This window comes from Oncorhynchus gorbuscha, linkage group LG03, assembly GCF_021184085.1.
Source record: "Oncorhynchus gorbuscha isolate QuinsamMale2020 ecotype Even-year linkage group LG03, OgorEven_v1.0, whole genome shotgun sequence".
NCBI classification, from domain to species: Eukaryota; Metazoa; Chordata; class Actinopteri; order Salmoniformes; family Salmonidae; genus Oncorhynchus; species Oncorhynchus gorbuscha.
This window is the reverse complement of record NC_060175.1, coordinates 37,405,771-37,425,115: the sequence shown is the minus strand read 5'-3', so window position 1 is coordinate 37,425,115 and position 19,345 is coordinate 37,405,771. Positions and strand designations below refer to the sequence as shown.

The window sequence follows — 19,345 nt, the reverse complement described above, 5'->3', positions numbered from 1 at the left end:
TCTAAGGTAGGATAGGTAAAGGTGAGGTATCGTGAGAGTATTTGGTTAGTGGACCTTCAGAATCCTGCCCTCTAATTGGTTACTGAGAGTTGGAGTGACAGTCTGGTCCCTCCCCTGAGTGTGTATGTATGTGTGAGAGCAGACAGAGAGGCTGAGGAACAGAGGCAGTCTCTAACTCTATCCCAGCCCTCAGCCCCTCAGACACACTCTCTCACTCACTCACACACACACTCTCAGTGCTGGCTCAGGCTCCGCTTCAGCACTGGGGCACAGAGGCAGCAAAAGTCTGAGGGAGAGTAAGAGCGAGGGAGTGAGAGAGAGGAAGAGAGAGGGAGATTGGTAGTGTGTAAGTGTGTGTGTGTGTGTGTGTGTGTGTGTGTAAGCACCATGTCTTCAGACCCAGGGCTCATAGCACTGTTTCTATGGACTATATCACTACAGACACTGTGCACCGCCGGAAACAACAACAACGACAACAATGAAGGTAAGGCAGGAGTGTGGATCTGTGTGTGTGTGTGTCTGTGTGCGCATGTATGTGTGTGAAGGTATGAAACTGACAGCAGGGAAATACACACGGGCACTCACACTTATATTCGTGTGGACAGGTGTGAATTATTTGTGTCTCATGCCTTCAGCCAGGATGAATTTATCATGTGTGGAGCTCAGCTGAATTACGATGCACATATACACATACATACATACAAACACACACCCATGCCATCGAACCCTATCTGAACTTCGTATCTGTTAGAATGTTTATCCTGGCAAGGTGATGTGAGTCATAGGCAAGACCTTTCTGTGTGTGTGCTGATGTGAGCCTATGTGGGTGTATGCGCACATGCTGAGATTTTCAAGTTGCTTGGATATGCATGAGCTAGTATATGAGTGTGTATCTGCATGAGAGAGATTGGATATGTGTGTCTCTGTCACATGCCATCTAAATACAGTATTTAGAGTGTTATCTTGGAAAAAGCCTGTAAACCAGTCACGCTGGGCAGTAGGCCAGGGTTAGAAGATTATAGAGAAGTTGATTGATGTGTTCAGTGACAAAATGACACAGGGAGAACATGCAGTGACAATAATCATGCCTCAAATCCACAGTAGTATTTCCCTCTGAGTCCTCTGTAGAATAGACCATGCTGATGGTCAAATCCTGTGAGTGGGATCTTTCTTGGTGTTGTTTTTCAGACAGTCTTGGGTTCATGATACAACTGAGAGATGAATCACTGTGCTTCTAAGGGGCCCCTAGACAACAACAGATATTAGGCAAAACAGTACCATCCATAACCCTGTGAGAAATATTAGGGTTTGTTTGTGTCCTTCTTCCAGTCCTCTGTCCTACGAGCTCGTGACAGCATCCATTTGTTTTCACTTGTTAAACTCGTGTCACTCATCCTCTGGGTTGTTTGTGTGCATGGGTGTGAACGTGCCCATTTGACCCAGTGTGTGTGTATATCTGAGCATGTGTGTGTGCGTTCGTCCATGTGTGTGTGACATGACGGGTCTCTGTCCTTGTCATGGGTCCTGAGACTCAGAGCAGAGTCAGCCTTGGTGTGACTGTCACACCCACGAAAGAGTGATGGAAAGGGAGGGGGAGAGATCTCATTATTTATCCCAGAAAAGAGAGAAGTAAGCACACAGGACAGAGGGATGATGGGGAAATGGAGGATGGCAGTTTATCCTCAGTTTAGCACAGTGAAGAAAGGAGAGAGAGGGAGAGAGGAGTTCAGTGATAGGCTGTAACGAGGGTGAGACAACGGATGAAGAGGAATGTTTCAGGGCCATTTCTTTCCTCCTCACTCTTTCCATTCATATCCCTCTCTAGAAGCTAGCAATGATTACAAAAACATAAAAGACAAATGTGTATACAGATGTAGGATCTTAATTTAGTTACCCTGTTGCGGGTGAACCTTCCTGCAGTGCAGGAAATTTGAAACTTTTAGATTTCAGACTTGATTTTCTCTTATGAAAAATATTTCAACTCTCATAAAAAATGACCATTAATTCTGATCCACATAATAATTCATATTTACCTGCGGTAGCAAACTGGCTAAAAATTAAGATCCTATATCTGTAGTTCTACGTTCCTCCTGTTGTGTCTTTTTATCATTAAACTGAAGACTTTGTTTTTATCAAAGATTCTCTGTAATTAGTTACTCGATTAAACTGAATAATCATGTAACTGTAATTAACTAGGAAGTTGGGGCACCAAGGAAAGTATTCAGATTACAAAGTTATAACTTCCAATATAACCTTTCAGATATTTTCATATCTGATCAATAGTCTTCTGATTAATGATTTATTTATTTCACGGAACGTTAGTCTCCTTCCGAACGTCTCAATCACCGTGAATGAAATTGGAGAGAAAAGGGGGTAAGATTTTTTTAAACAAAAAAAAAACAACTACCTGAGGATTGATTATAAAAAACGTTTGACATGTTTCTACGAACTTGACGGAGACTATTTGGAATTTTCGTCTGCCCTGTCATGACCGCTTGAGCCTGTGGATTTCTGAACAAAATGTGCCAACCAAATGGAGGTATTTTGGATATAAAAATAATCTTTATGAAACAAAAAGAACATTAATTGTGTAACTGGGAGTCTCGTGAATGAAAATATCTGAAGATCATCAAAGGTAAACGATTAATTTGAATGCTTTTCTGACTTTTCTGACTTTCATGACCAATCTACTTTTCTGCTAGCTGTTTGTAATGTTTGTCTGCTGAGAGAGATGTCCTAACATAAACGCTTGGATAGCTTTGGCTGTAAAGCTTTTTTGAAATCTGACACGCCAGGTGGATTAACAACAAGCTAAGCTATGTTTTTCACTTGTGATTTCATGAAAATAAAATATTTTTAGTAATTTAATTTGAATTTGGTGCTCTGCAATTCAGCGGATGTTGACGAAAATGATCCCGCTAACGGGATGGGTGCGCCAAGAAGTTAAAACACAAAGAATTGTTTGTTTTCCTATGCGTGGTGCATATGGCTAAGTCCATCTGAATGTATAGATGTGCGTGTGCTATTTAAAGTCATTGCTTTGTTTGTCACAAAATGGCCTTAGAACTTTCACCATTGATTTGCTAATGTTGGCTGTTTTAAACTAGGATTGTAATATATTTAATGTTCAAATGTGACCCGTTTCAGGAAGCTAGGCGTATCTCGCGGGTCACTACTTCACAGGAGTACCGTTTGAACATGAACTTTTTTTGTTATTGGAAGAAATGCCTTCTCGAACATGTGAACTTTCATGTGCCTTAATTACAAAATGTGTATGCCATCTGTAAATACGAATACAATTGTTAAATTACGAGCCTAGCTGGTTTAGCCACAGTAAAAGGAAGCAACCCTCCCGCCAGCCATTATTGGCTGAGATAATGAGTGGGCTGGACATGCCGCGAGATGAGTTTAGATTGGTCTGCCATATAGCACACTTCTGTCTATTTGAGCTGGTCAGTATGTCTAGGTAATCCTGTCTAACACAGTTTTTTTTATGTATCACGTAGTAAAACTGCATAAGTGTTGCACTCCACTTTCTGGAGGACTGAGTTTTGAAATCACTGTAATTTGAGTATGATAGCCAACTAACGGCAACCATGGCATCCGACAGGAGACACGTCCATCCATGATGTATATGGTTTAAGATTGTCTAGCTAGCTACATTTTCAGATAATACACCTTCCTCATTTGAACAGAAAGTGGTTTAATTTCAAGTTAAAGTGTACTGTTAGCTAGCTAACGTTAGCAGGCTGGCTCGCTAGCTAACGTTACGTGTATGATCTTATTATTAAGCTAACTAAAGCTTAATTAAGAGGGTGTGAACAATGCTGAATGGGTGCAGAGAAAGAAGTGCTCTCTAGTCCAAAACATTCAAGGCCATTTTCTCAAAGGTGAGGTTACAAGTTTATCAATTTTCAAAGCAAAATTACTTTCCCATTGTTCCTCAAATGCAGTGTATGGTATACCCTTTTGTAGCTCTGTGTCTCTGCTATTATCCAATGTACAAAAACACAATTTCAAATTTGCTACATAAGACCGATTTGAGCCAGACACAAATTGCTTGTGAAACCATTCTGAACTTACATTGTAATTCTCACACGTAGAATAGGCCTACAAATGTGTTCGATTTATGCTTAAAAGTTGTTTTGATTTGACTTCAAGAATTGTTCTTGATTGTTTACAAATTCTGGTTATCCATTTTCTCTCCATGGGAGGAGAGTTTGAGAGTTTTTTCTCAAATATACTGTCTTTGAGATATGGATCTTTGATAATATTTTATGTATATTTGACTTATTTGATAAAACTACATTTGAAGTTGCTATTGACCAATTCAATCAGATAAATAAATAATTGTATGTTCATTGAAATGTTAATTAATCTGCGATATACCTTCAGTTATGTGTTTTGCTTTTACAAAGAAAAATTGAGAATTCCTTTCTAGCTTGCGTGCAGAAAGGTGTTACCTAAGGACATTTGCATGTCTAAAGAAGAAGACAATGCTAAGGCGCCAAAAAGGACACACCTGAAGATTGTCTACAGCACATATGTCAGAGTCAAGGCCCGCCCACATCCGGCCCGCGAGCCACATCCGGCCCGCGAGAAGGTTTTTTACGGCCCCTGGGATGATCTTGATTTATTATTAGAACCGGCCCGCAGACCGCAGCAAGCCGGCAGCCCGCAGATCTTTTACACGCACCAATACTACATTTCCCACAATGCAACGGTGACGCACCGAGCAGTAGGCTGCTTCATTTCAATATTTATTGGCACAGCAGTTGTCAGCATCACAGTAAAATTAACTTTCAGATACCCATCAAAAATGGCAAAACGGAAGGTGGACACTGAGAACCGGGGGTTTCAAACAAGGTGGGAGTCGGAGTATTTGTTCACGGAGGTAGCTGGAAAACCTGTGTGTCTTCTGTGTGGAGAAAGTGTGGCGGTACTGAAAGAGTATAATCTGAGACGACATTATGAAACGAAACACGCGGACAAAAACAAGAATATGGACATGGAACAAAGGCTACAAAAGGCAGAGAACACCTCCACTCAATTCTGAGGATTTCCTCAGCTCAGAGCCTTACCCCGAACATTGATGAACTTGTGGAAAAGATGGGACACCACCAAGTATCACCCTCAACCTCAAACAAGTGAACATTACTGTGCAATCACATATTTAGAGTTTTTACTCAGTTCAAGTTTAAAAGTTAAAGTTTAATATTTGTTTTCACTGCATGTTACTTCTCCTTAAACAAAGTGTTGTTTTTGATTAATAGATTTTTGCACTTTATTTTATTGTATTTCAATCCAATTATATTTTTAAAATATTTCAGTTGAGTGGATGATAGAAAATTGCTATTATTGTTTTTTTCTTTGAAGTAAATTTAGCCCACTTTTGCTAAAATAGAAAATATAGGCTACTGATGGTGCCTTGAATACCGGTTTCTTTCATTTAATGTTCATGTTATGGGGATTTTTATATAAAGGAAATTTGTCTTTTGTGTCTGTTGAAAATTAAAGATTACTGACAGAGCCATAAGAAAATATTGCTTTATTTATCTGATCATATTGGAATATATTTGTTAGGTTTTCAGTAGGTTCAATTAGGTTCACTAGACTATATGCGTCATTTAAAAAATTTCAATGAACATTCGAACAGTCCGGCCCTCGGCTTGTAGCTAAATTTTTTATTTGGCCCTCCGTCCATTTGACTTTGACACCCCTGGTCTACAGTGACTACTACAGTGCTAGCCGTCCGGTTATGAACACTTCTCTCTGATGTAGAATCAGATAAGAACAATCTCTGTGTTAGTCTTGCCAACCCCCATTGTCACACTTCTGATAAGCAGAGGTTACATCCTGTAGGTCTGACTTCTGATTGGAGATTATCTTTACAGTAATACTATTGGTCAGCAATTCAGGTTTTGAATCCAAACAACTCAGAAGCTTATAAAAGGGTCTACGGTTCATTGTTTTTTTCTCTTATTTGTTCCTAAACCGCTGTGGTGATACTCTTTTATTCTCTCTCTCTCTCCACCCAATGGACTATTACTGTAACTCAACTATGATGTTCATGCATATTGGATAGGCTGCATTTCCACCGTCCAAATCCATGCCATAACCAACCGCGTTACCGCTAAAACCAGCTTTTGGTTGGTCTTAAATATCCATACTAGCGCTGCATGAAATTAACACTTTGGATCATGTTTTTAAAGACACGTCTCAAATATTTCAACCCCTCCCTCTGAGCTCAAGCCTGCTGATGTTAGGAAGGTAAATAACCAAAGCTGGCATTAGGGCTGGAAAATGCCAGTGCGCTAGTTATTAAATGACGAAATTGCAAACTAACGTGCGCTAACGCCACCTCAACGACAGCTAAAAATAGAGGGTTAAGTGTTAATTACTATAACAGAGCTCCAGACTAACATGTTCCTCTGGTGTTACTAACGTTTACTATTGGTGGCACCAGCACTGGATTTGGTAGGACCCAAATCATGAGTAATCATCTTATAAAATCATTCAAAGATCTTTAGTAATAGTCGATTCATCTAATTAAATCCGTCTGTTTAAGCTAGAGATATAGGATTTTTTAGAAGGGCTGAATCTCAATCCACCACATACGCCTGTCGGCCTTCCGCATCTGCAGTGGAAAGTGGCAGAGCTAACAGCGCTGTTTGTCAGAGCAGGAGACATCCTGAAAATTGATCTTCTCACAAAAATGTCTGTAGCATCAGAATGGTTTGGCCTACAAACTAATAAGGAAGCTCAGGAAATATTTTAGTTTTTTGGACGGATTTGATCCCCTAATGACTCTCTGGAAAGAGGAGACTCTCACGAACATGATGGTGTCCTCCGTTTCGCTCTACAACTCCCACAAGTGTCACTGGTCTGACGGTGACCCAGTACTGGCCCCCAAAAATTATGGAAGTATGGAAGTAATTTTGTGCCAGCTAAATAAAGGGGTTGGATATATGTCCAATAATATTTATTGAGCTTTCTTACATCTCTTAGATATAGGACTTTAAAACCTTACTCCTTATGATTGTTTTTCCATTTATGATTGTGTTATTCAATGTTTTTCTATGGTCTATAGTAGTCAAATGGAATATTTTATCAAACATTTGTTTTTGATACATACAGGGGTCCTACAATTCAAAATCAAATAGATAAATTATCCATGGTTTGACCATCTTAAAACAATTCAATATGTTAGCTTAGTAGAAATGCGTATATTCCTTTGAAATGGGATCTGTTTGAATAGTCTCAAATTAACAACTTTGTATTAGTAAAATAACTGGCTCCATCCGGGTGGTGCATTGGACTAATTCCTTGGTTAAAAAACAGAAGAACATGAGTTTGAATCTCACTGCCACAATAAAAAAAGTGTTTTTGTTATGCAGGTGAATGAGGACCCAAAAGCGACTTAACAGAAACAGAGTTTATTCCAGTCTTTAACAAAACAATAATCCTGGATACTATCACAGGTAAAGTCCAAACAGGAAAACTGAAACCCTCTAGTCAGTAGAGGGGAACAACAGGAGATGCGACCACAGACTGCAGGTCGCTTCGGGAAGGCGCAGGCCGTAGCTGATATAGACACCTGCTCACACGCAGCATCTGAAGAAGGCAAAAACACGACGGAACAAGAACAAAGCACAGCAAACATCAAACAAGGATCCAACAAGGACAGACGCAGAAACAGAGGGAGAAATAGGGACTCTAATCAGAGGGCAAAATAGGGGACAGGTGTGAAAGAGTAAATGAGGTAGTTAGGAGAATGAGGAACAGCTGGGAGCAGGAACGGAACAATAGAGAGAGTGAGAGAGAGAGGGAGGGGGAGAGAGAGGGATAGAAAGAGGGAAAGAACCTAATAAGACCAGCAGGGGGAAACGAATAGAAGAGGAAGCACAGGGACAAGACATGACAATATATGACAAAACATGACAGTACCCCCCCACTCACCGAGCGCCTCCTGGCGCACTCGAGGAGGAACCCTGGCGGCAACGGAGGAAATCATTGATCAACGAACGGTCCAGCACGTCCCGAGAAAGAACCCAACTCCTCTCCTCAGGACCGTAACGGGAGACGATGAAGAGGGAATCTAGGGCAATAACTCTTATAAAAATGAGACACGGGTAGAGAACTGTAAGCGTTAGAGGAATCAGGACCAAACAGGCCAGGAGAGTAACAACTAGGGACAGACTGAGACACAGCAAGTGCAGGAGCAGGACCAGGAGAGATGCGGTGGCAGGGGACAGACTGAGACACAGCAAGGCCAGGAGCAGAAGCAGGAAGAAAGTTACCGGACTTAGTCTGCGCGCAGTCCGAACAAGCAGCCACGAAACGGCGCGTGTCACGCTCCTGAGTAGGCCACCAAAAACGCTGGCGAATAGAAGCAAGCGTACCCCGAACGCCGGGGTGGCCAGCTAACTGGGCAGAGTGAGCCCACTGAAGAACGGCCAGACGAGTAGAAACGGGAACGAAAAGAAGGTTACTAGGACAAGCGCGCGGCGACGGAGTGTGAGTGAGTGCTTGCTTAACCTGTCTCTCAATTCCCCAGACATTCAACCCGACAACACGCCCCTCAGGGAGAATCCCCTCGGGGTCGGTAGACGCTACAGAAGAACTGAAGAGACGGGATAAAGCATCAGGCTTGGTGTTCTTAGTACCCGGGCGATAAGAAATCACGAACTCGAAACGAGCGAAAAACAACGCCCAACGAGCTTGACGCGCATTGAGTCGTTTGGCAGAACGGATGTACTCAAGGTTCTTTTGGTCAGTCCAAACGACAAAAGGAACGGTCGCCCCCTCCAACCACTGTCGCCATTCGCCTAGGGCTAAACGGATGGCGAGCAGTTCGCGGTTAGCCACATCATAGTTACGTTCCGACGGCGACAGGTGATGAGAAAAATACGCGCAAGGGTGGACCCCATCGTCAGTATGGGAGCGCTGGGACAGAATGGCTCCCACGCCCACCCCCGACGCGTCTACCTCGACAATGAACTGTTTAGTGACGTCAGGTGCAACAAGGATAGGAGCGGATGCAAAACGCTTCTTGAGGAGATCAGTACAACAATCATACGACCGGTGAGGAGGAAGGGAGGTGGCTCTAGACCGACTGAAGACCATGCGCAGATCATGATATTCCTCCGGTACTCCTGTCAAATCACCAGGTTCCTCCTGTGAAGAGGGAGCAGAAGAAACAGGAGGAATAGCAGACATTAAACATTTCACATGACAAGAAACGTTCCAGGAAAGGATAGAATTACTAGACCAATCAAAAGAAGGATTATGACACACTAGCCAGGGATGACCCAAAACAACAGGTGTAAAAGGTGAACAAAAAATCAAAAAAGAAATGGTCTCACTATGGTTACCAGATACTGTGAGGGTTAAAGGTAGTGTTTCACATAATATACTGGGGAGAGGACTACCATCCAAGGCGAACATGACCGTGGGCTCCCTAACTGTCTGAGAGGAATGTCATGTTCCCGAGCCCAGGCTTCGTCCATAAAACAGCCCTCCGCCCCAGAGTCTATTAATGCACTGCAGGAAGCTGCCGATCCGGTCCAGCATAGATGGACCGGCAAGGTAGTACAGGTACTTGACGGAGAGGACAGAGTAGTAGCGCTTATCAGTCGCCCTCCGCTTACTGATGAGCTCTGGCCTTTAACTGGACATGAAATGACAAAATGACCAGCGGAACCGCAATAGAGACAGAGGCGGTTGGTGATTCTCCGTTCCCTCTCCTTAGTCGAGATGCGAATACCCCCCAGCTGCATGGGCTCAACACCTGAGTCAGTGGGGAAAGATGGTAGTGTCGGGGAGAGGGGGGACACAGTTAACGCGAGCTCTCTTCCATGAGCTCGGTGACGAAGATCTACCCGTCGTTCAATGCGAATAGCGAGTTCAATCAAAGAATCCACGCTGGATGGAACCTCCCGGGAGAGAATCTCATCCTTAACCTTAGCGTGGAGTCCGTCCAGAAAACGAGCGAGCAACGCCTGCTCGTTCCAGTTACTGGAGGCAGCAAGAGTGCGAAACTCTATAGAATAATCCGTTATGGATCGATTACCTTGACATAGGGAAGACAGGGACCAGGAAGCTTCTTTCCCAAAAACAGAACGATCAAAACCCGTAGCATCTCCTCCTTAAAGTTCTGATACTGGTTAGTACACTCAGCCCTTGCCTCCCAGATAGCCGTGCCCCACTCCCGAGCCCGTCCAGTGAGGAGAGATATGACGTAGGCAATACGAGCAATACCCCTGGAGTACGTGTGGGGCTGGAGAGAGAACACTATATCACACTGGGTAAGGAACGAGTGACATTCAGTGGGCTCCCCAGAGTAGCACGGTGGGTTATTAATTCTGGGCTCCGGAGACCCGGAAGCCCAGGAGGTAACCGGTGGATCGAGGCGGAGATTGTGAATCTCCTCCGAGAGGCCGGAGACTTGGGCGGCCAGGGTCTCAACGGCATGTCGAGCAGCAGACAATTCCTGTTCGTGTCTGCCTAGCATCGCTCCCTGGAACTCGACAGCAGAGTAGAGAGAATCCGTAGTCGCTGGGTCCATTCTTGGTCGGATCCTTCTGTTATGCAGGTGAATGAGGACCCAAAAGCGACTTAACAGAAACAGAGTTTATTCCAGTCTTTAACAAAACGATAATCCTGGATACTATCACAGGTAAAGTCCAAACAGGAAAACTGAAACCCTCTAGTCAGTAGAGGGGAACAACAGGAGATGCGACCACAGACTGCAGGTCGCTTCGGGAAGGCGCAGGCCGTAGCTGATATAGACACCTGCTCACACGCAGCATCTGAAGAAGGCAAAAACACGACGGAACAAGAACAAAGCACAGCAAACATCAAACAAGGATCCGACAAGGACAGACGCAGAAACAGAGGGAGAAATAGGGACTCTAATCAGAGGGCAAAATAGGGGACAGGTGTGAAAGAGTAAATGAGGTAGTTAGGAGAATGAGGAAAAGCTGGGAGCAGGAACGGAACGATAGAGAGAGAGAGAGGGAGGGGGAGAGAGAGGGATAGAAAGAGGGAAAGAACCTAATAAGACCAGCAGGGGGAAACGAATAGAAGAGGAAGCACAGGGACAAGACATGACAATATATAACAAAACATGACAGTTTTCATGATTAATGCCAAAGCAACTGAATTTCCATGTGCTTGGAGTTCAAAACGGTTAACTTAAGCTAGCAGTGCTATTAAAAGCCTTATTGAAAACATGTTCTCAGGACGTTATTTATTTACTGTGTGTGCGTGCATCCATCAAGATAAATGTAATGTTAAAAAAAACTTTGCGTTTGGTACTACCCATGAGAGCTATAGGCCTGTGTGCATTTCATGTGCTCGAAGCCATATCAAATAGCTTTGTTGTTAAATATATTGAACTGAATATTAAGTGAAATAATAATTATACCTTCAGTGAGACCCTCCTCTCTTCGGCAGGGACAAAGGGAATTCCCAGATGGCCAATCCACCCCTGATTTGGAATGAATGCTTAAACTTAACCATGGCCTTGTTTTAGTTTTAACCCTATCACAAACCGTAACTCTCATTACCTTAACCATTCGGATTGAATGCTTAAACTTAACCATGGCCTTGTTTTAGTTTTAACCCTATCACAAACCGTAACTCTCATTACCTTAACCATTCAGATTGAATGCTTAAACTTAACCATGGCCTTGTTTTAGTTTTAACCCTATCACAAACCGTAACTCTCATTACCTTAACCATTCAGATTGAATGCTTAAACTTAACCATGGCCTTGTTTTAGTTTTAACCCTATCACAAACCGTAACTCTCATTACCTTAACCATTAAGATTGAATGCTTAAACTTAACCATGGCCTTGTTTTAGTTTTAACCCTATCACAAACCGTAACTCTCATTACCTTAACCATTCAGATTGAATGCCTACATTGAATCAGTTGAACCAGTTAACCGGCCATAGCAGCGGTGGATCCTGGGGTGCAGCTGCAGCAGGAGTAGTTCTAAAACACCACCAAATTTGTCATTTGGAGCAACAGAATTAACTAATGATTAACTAATTGTAAAATGCTGAATAGAATGTAAATAATTATTTTACCAGGATAATGTTTATTTGTTATTTTATGCATATCACTGTAATTCTGTTTAACTCCAAAACCTTATACTGTCAATTGTAATTGTGTGAAATATTATATAGATAATTATGCCAATCTTAATTTTGTATACAATGTTGACAATGGATTTACTTATATATTTGTTTCATAAACCACATATTGAATCATTAATGTGTACATACTGTACATACAAAGAGAAAACCATAAAACATGGTTTTGCAATTATCCATTCCGTAAAATATTTTCTGATTAAAATCTTAAAATGTCACCAAATCCTAATTTGGATAATTGTACATTGATAATTGTACACTGTGTGGCACAGTGGTCTAAGGCACTGCATCACAGTGCTAGAGGTGTCACTACAGACCCGGGTTCGATCCTGGGCAGTATCACAACCGGCCTTGATTGGGAGTCCAATAGGGCGGCGCACAACTGGCCCAGTTTCATCCGGGTTTGGCCGAGGGCTCATCCTGCTCTAGCGGCACCTTGCCAGGATGACCTCGGTCGTCAGTTGAATGGTGTTTTCTCCGACACATTTATGCAGTTGGCTTTCGGGTTAAGCGGGCGAGTGTTAAGAAGTGCAGTTTGGCGGATCATGTTTCGGAGGAAGCATGACTCGACCTTCTCCTCCCGCTCCCATTGGGGAGCTGCAGCGATGAGACATGATCAAAAAGTGGGTAATTAAACAAAAAATGCAATAAATCTAAAGATATGTCCCACTGATAGCAGATTCCTTTTTAAACACTTCTGTTGGATGTCCTGAAGGTTTCAACTGAGAATTGCTTGGTAAAATGAATTTCACTTCTTGCTGGGGTTTAGCTGTAGGGCAATTACAAATATTACAAGTACACTGGAAAGCAGATAATCTTACAAATGAAAGTAAGACGAATAAAATGTAGTTTAAAGCTCTCAGGGAAGGCGGCTAAGACTCAGTCAAGCGTATACCTTTTTCTGATGAGGAGCACAACACACACGCTAATCCCAAACCCACACACACTAACAGACACAAACACTCAGACTTCCAAGGACACCGTTATCTGAAGAAAACTGCAAGAATATCCATTGAGTCTCACACGCACGCACGCACGCACGCACGCACGCACGCACGCACGCACGCACACGCACGCACGCACACACACACACACACACACACACACACACACACACACACACACACACACACACACACACACACACACACACACACACACACACACACACAATGATTGATGGCAATGAATTCGCAAAACATACAGAACAACTTATTCACACAGCATTTTTTGTAAATTCGGTATCCAAAGTCAGATATGTCCATGATCCCAGGCCGAGACTTGGCTGTGTTGTACCCATGTTCCATTAGGTTGGTCCCATGGTTTTTTATTTTATATATATATTTTTATTTATTTAACCTTTATTTAACCAGGTAGGCCAGTTGAGAACAAGTTCTCATTTACATCTGTGACATGGCCAAGATAAAGCAAAGCAGTGCGACAAAAATAACAACACAGAGTTACACACGGGATAAACAAACGTACAGTTAAAAACACAATAGACAAATCTATACACAATGTGTGCAAATGTAGTAACATTATGGAGATAAGGCAATAAATAGGCCATAGTGGCGAAATAATTACAATTTAGCATTAACACTGGAGTGATAGATTTGCATTTGATGATGTGCAAGTGGAGATACTGTGGTGCAAAAGAGCAAAAATAAATAACAATTTAGGGAATGAGGTAGTTGGGTGGGCTATTTACAGGTGGGCTGTGTACATGTGCAGTGATTGGAAGCTGCTATGTGAGCTGATGCTTAAAGTTAGTGATGGAGATATGAGTCTCCAGCTTCAGTGATTTTTGCAATTCACTCCAGTCATTGGCAGCAGAGAACTGGAAGGAAAGGCGACCAAAGTAGGAGTTGGCTTTGGGGATGACCAGTGAAATATACCTGCTGGACCACGTGCTATGGGTGGGTGTGTCATGTTTTGTCATTGATTGTCATGTCTTGTCCCTGTGCTTCCCCTTCTATTCATTTCCCCCTGCTGGTCTTATTAGGTTCTTTCCCTCTTTCTATCCCTCTCTCTCCCCCTCCCTCTCTCCCTCTCTCTCTCTCTCTCTCTCTCTCTATCGTTCCGTTCCTGCTCCCAGCTGTTCCCCATTCTCTTAACTACCTCATTTACTCTTTCACACCTGTCCCCTATTTTGCCCTCTGATTAGAGTCCCTATTTCTCCCTCTGTTTCCGCTTCTGTCCTTGTCGGATCCTTGTTTGATGTTTGCTGTTCTGTGTCCTTGTTCCGCCCTGTCGTGTTTTTGCCTTCTTCAGATGCTGCGTGTGAGCAGGTGTCTATGTCAGCTACGGCCTGTGCCTTCCCGAAGCGACCTGCAGTCTGTGGTCGCATCTCCAGTCGTTCCTCTCTACTGACGAGAGGATTTCAGTTTTCCTGTTTTGTATTTACCTAAGATAATATCCAGGATTATCGTTTTTGTTTAAGACTGGAATAAAGACTCTGTTTCTGTTAAGTCGCTTTTGGGTCCTCATTCACCTGCATAACAGAAGGATCCGACCAAGAATGGACCCAGCGAATACGGATTCTCTCTACTCTGCTGTCGAGTTCCAGGGAGCGATGCTAGGAAGACACGAACAGGAATTGTCTGCTGCTCGACATGCCGTTGAGACCCTGGCCGCCCAAGTCTCCGGCATCTCGGAGGAGATTCACAATCTCCGCCTCCATCCACCGGTTACCTGCTGGGCTTCCGGGTCTCCGGAGCCCAGAATTAATAACCCACCGTGCTACTCTGGGGAGCCTACTGAATGTCGCTCGTTCCTTACCCAGTGTGATATAGTGTTCTCTCTCCAGCCCCACACGTACTCCAGGGGTATTGCTCGGATCGCCTACGTCATATCACTCCTTACTGGACGGGCTCGGGAGTGGGGCACAGCTATCTGGGAGGCAAGGGCTGAGTGTACTAACGAGTATCAGAACTTTAAAGAGGAGATGATACGGGTTTTTGATCGTTCTGTTTTTGGGAAAGAAGCTTCCTGGTCCCTGTCTTCCCTATGTCAAGGTAATCGATCCATAACGGATTACTCTATAGAGTTTCGCACTCTTGCTGCCTCCAGTAACTGGAACGAGCAGGCGTTGCTCGCTCGTTTTCTGGACGGACTCCACGCTAAGGTTAAGGATGAGATTCTCTCCCGGAGGTTCCATCCAGCGTGGATTCTTTGATTGAACTCGCTATTCGCATTGAACGACGGGTAGATCTTCGTCACCGAGCTCATGGAAGAGAGCTCGCGTTAACTGTGTCCCCCCTCTCCCCGACACTACCATCTTTCCCCACTGACTCAGGTGTTGAGCCCATGCAGCTGGGGGGTATTCGCATCTCGACTAAGGAGAGGGAACGGAGAATCACCAACCGCCTCTGTCTCTATTGCGGTTCCGCTGGTCATTTTGTCATTTCATGTCCAGTTAAAGGCCAGAGCTCATCAGTAAGCGGAGGGCGACTGATAAGCGCTACTACTCTGTCCTCTCCGTCAAGTACCTGTACTACCTTGCCGGTCCATCTACGCTGGACCGGATCGGCAGCTTCCTGCAGTGCATTAATAGACTCTGGGGCGGAGGGCTGTTTTATGGACGAAGCCTGGGCTCGGGAACATGACATTCCTCTCAGACAGTTAGGGGAGCCCACGGTCATGTTCGCCTTGGATGGTAGTCCTCTCCCCAGTATATTATGTGAAACACTACCTTTAACCCTCACAGTATCTGGTAACCATAGTGAGACCATTTCTTTTTTGATTTTTTGTTCACCTTTTACACCTGTTGTTTTGGGTCATCCCTGGCTAGTGTGTCATAATCCTTCTTTTGATTGGTCTAGTAATTCTATCCTTTCCTGGAACGTTTCTTGTCATGTGAAATGTTTAATGTCTGCTATTCCTCCTGTTTCTTCTGCTCCCTCTTCACAGGAGGAACCTGGTGATTTGACAGGAGTACCGGAGGAATATCATGATCTGCGCACGGTCTTCAGTCGGTCTAGAGCCACCTCCCTTCCTCCTCACCGGTCGTATGATTGTTGTACTGATCTCCTCAAGAAGCGTTTTGCATCCGCTCCTATCCTTGTTGCACCTGACGTCACTAAACAGTTCATTGTCGAGGTAGACGCATCGGGGGTGGGCGTGGGAGCCATTCTGTCCCAGCGCTCCCATACTGACGATGGGGTCCACCCTTGCGCGTATTTTTCTCATCACCTGTCGTCGTCGGAACGTAACTATGATGTGGCTAACCGCGAACTGCTCGCCATCCGTTTAGCCCTAGGCGAATGGCGACAGTGGTTGGAGGGGGCGACCGTTCCTTTTGTCGTTTGGACTGACCAAAAGAACCTTGAGTACATCCGTTCTGCCAAACGACTCAATGCGCGTCAAGCTCGTTGGGCGTTGTTTTTCGCTCGTTTCGAGTTCGTGATTTCTTATCGCCCGGGTACTAAGAACACCAAGCCTTATGCTTTATCCCGTCTCTTCAGTTCTTCTGTAGCGTCTACCGACCCCGAGGGGATTCTCCCTGAGGGGCGTGTTGTCGGTTGAATGTCTGGGGAATTGAGAGACAGGTCAAGCAAGCACTCACTCACACTCCGTCGCCGCGCTTGTCCTAGTAACCTTCTTTTCGTTCCTGTCTCTACTCGTCTGGCTGTTCTTCAGTGGGCTCACTCTGCCAAGTTAGCTGGTCACCCCGACGTTCGGGGTACGCTTGCTTCTATTCGCCAGCGGTTTTGGTGGCCTACTCAGGAGCGTGACACGCGCCGTTTCGTGGCTGCTTGTTCGGACTGCGCGCAGAATAAGTCCGGTAACTTTTTTTTGCTTCTGCTCCTGGCCTTGCTGTGTCTCAGTCTGTCCCCTGCCACCGCATCTCTCCTGGTCCTGCTCCTGCACTTGCTGTGTCTCAGTCTGTCCACAGCCACCGCCTCTCTCCTGTTCCTGGTCTTAGCCTTGCTGTGTCTCAGTCTGTCCCTAGTTGTTACTCTCCTGGCCTGTTTGGTCTTGATTGCTCTAACGCTTACAGTTCTCTACCCGTGTCTCATTTTTATAAGCGTAATAGCCCTAGATTCCCTCTTCATCGTCTCCCGTTACGGTCCTGAGGAGAGGAGTTGGGTTCTTTCTCGGGACGTGCTGGACCGTTTGTTGATCAATGATTTCCTCCGTTGCCGCCAGGGTTCCTCCTCGAGTGCGCCAGGAGGCGCTCGGTGAGTGGGGGGGTACTCTCATGTTTTGTCATTGATTGTCATGTCTTGTCCCTGTGCTTCCCCTTCTATTCATTTCCCCCTGCTGGTCTTATTAGGTTCTTTCCCTCTTTCTATCCCTCTCTCTCCCCCTCCCTCTCTCCCTCTCTCTCTCTCTCTCTATCGTTCCGTTCCTGCTCCCAGCTGTTCCTCATTCTCTTAACTACCTCATTTACTCTTTCACACCTGTCCCCTATTTTGCCCTCTGATTAGAGTCCCTATTTCTCCCTCTGTTTCCGCTTCTGTCCTTGTCGGATCCTTGTTTGATGTTTGCTGTTCTGTGTCCTTGTTCCGCCCTGTCGTGTTTTTGCCTTCTTCAGATGCTGCGTGTGAGCAGGTGTCTATGTCAGCTACGGCCTGTGCCTTCCCGAAGCGACCTGCAGTCTGTGGTCGCGTCTCCAGTCGTTCCTCTCTACTGACGAGAGGATTTCAGTTTTCCTGTTTTGTATTTACCTAAGATAATATCCAGGATTATCGTTTTTGTTTAAGACTGGAATAAAGACTCTGTTTCTGTTAAGTCGCTTTTGGGTCCTCATTCACCTGCATAACAGGGTGTTGCTATGGTGACCAGTGAGCAGAGATAAGGTGGGGCTTTACCTAGCAAAGACTTATAGATGACCTGGAGCCAGTGAGTTTGGCGACGAATATGTAGTGAGGTCAGCCAACGAGAGAATACAGGTTGGAGTGGTGGGTAGTTTATGGGCTTAGGTGACAAAACGGATGGCACTGTGATAGACTACATCTAATTTGCTGAGTAGAGTGTTGGAGGCTATTTTGTAAATGACATCGCCAAAGTCAAGGATCGGTATGATAGTCAGTTTTACAAGGGTATGTTTAGCAGCTTGGGTGAATGAGGCTTTGTTGCGAAATAGGATGCCAATTCTTGATTTAATTTTGGATTGGAGATGCTTAATGTGAGTTTGGGAGGAGAGTTTACAGTCTATCCAGACACCTACATATTTGTATTTGTCCACATATTCTGTGTCAGAACTGTCCAGAGTGGTGATGCTAGTCGGACGGGCGGCTTCGGGCAGCGATCGGTTGAAAAGCATGTATTTAGTTTTTACTAGCATTTAAGAGCAGTTGGAGGTCACGGAAGGAATGTTGTATGGCATTGAAGCTCGTCTGGAGGTTTGTTAACACAATGTCCAAAGAAGGGCCAGAAGAATACAGAATGGTGTCGTCTGCGTAGAGGTGGATCAGAGAATCACCAGCAGCAGGAGCGACTTCATTGTTAAAAATAAAATAAAATATATGCCATTTAGCAGACGCTTTTATCCAAAGCGACTTACAGTCATGTGTGCATACATTCTACGTATGGGTGGTCCCGGGGATCGAACCCACTACCCTGGCGTTACAAGCGCCATGCTCTACCAACTGAGCTACAGAAGGGAGGCAGAGAAAAGAGTCTCCCCGAGAATTGATCCCTGTGGCACACCCATAGAGACTGCCAGAGGTCTGAACAACAAGCCTTCTGATTTGACACTCTATCTGAGAAGTAGTTGGTGAACCAGGCGAGGCAGTCATTTCAGAAACAAAGGCTGTTGAGTCTGCCGATAAGAATGCAGTGCTTGACAGAGTCGAAAGCCTTGGCCAGGTCGATGAAGATGGCTGCACGGTACTGTCTTTTATCGATGGCGGTTATGGTATCGTTTAGGACCTTGAGCGTGGCTGAGGTGCACCCATGACCAGCTCGGAAACCAGATTGCATAGCGGAGAAGGTACGGTGGGATTGAAATGGTCAGTGATCTGTTTGTTAACTTGACTTTCAAAGACTTTCTCTTTGGGGATCTCAGAAGATACAAAAGAGAGGTTGAACAGTCTAGTAATAGGTGTTGCAACAATTTGCTATAAGCCAGGATTCAGACACGGCTAGGACATCAGGGTTGGCAGAGTGTGCTAAACAAAAAGGATAATTTTAGAAAGAGGGGGGTCTAGCCCAGCTGATTTGTAGGGGTCTAGATTTT

General features: G+C 44.5%; 1 protein-coding gene across 1 annotated transcript in view; it reads left to right on the top strand.

Annotated features, from left to right (window-relative positions):
• The first annotated feature begins 302 nt into the window (after window positions 1–302).
• Window positions 303–19,345, top strand: part of LOC124031334 (ephrin type-A receptor 8-like) — a 165,253-nt gene continuing 146,210 nt past the window's right edge. The window contains 1 exon segment of the mRNA XM_046342432.1: window positions 303–484. Coding sequence (XP_046198388.1) covers window positions 388–484 — 97 coding nt within the window. The 5' untranslated portion in view covers window positions 303–387.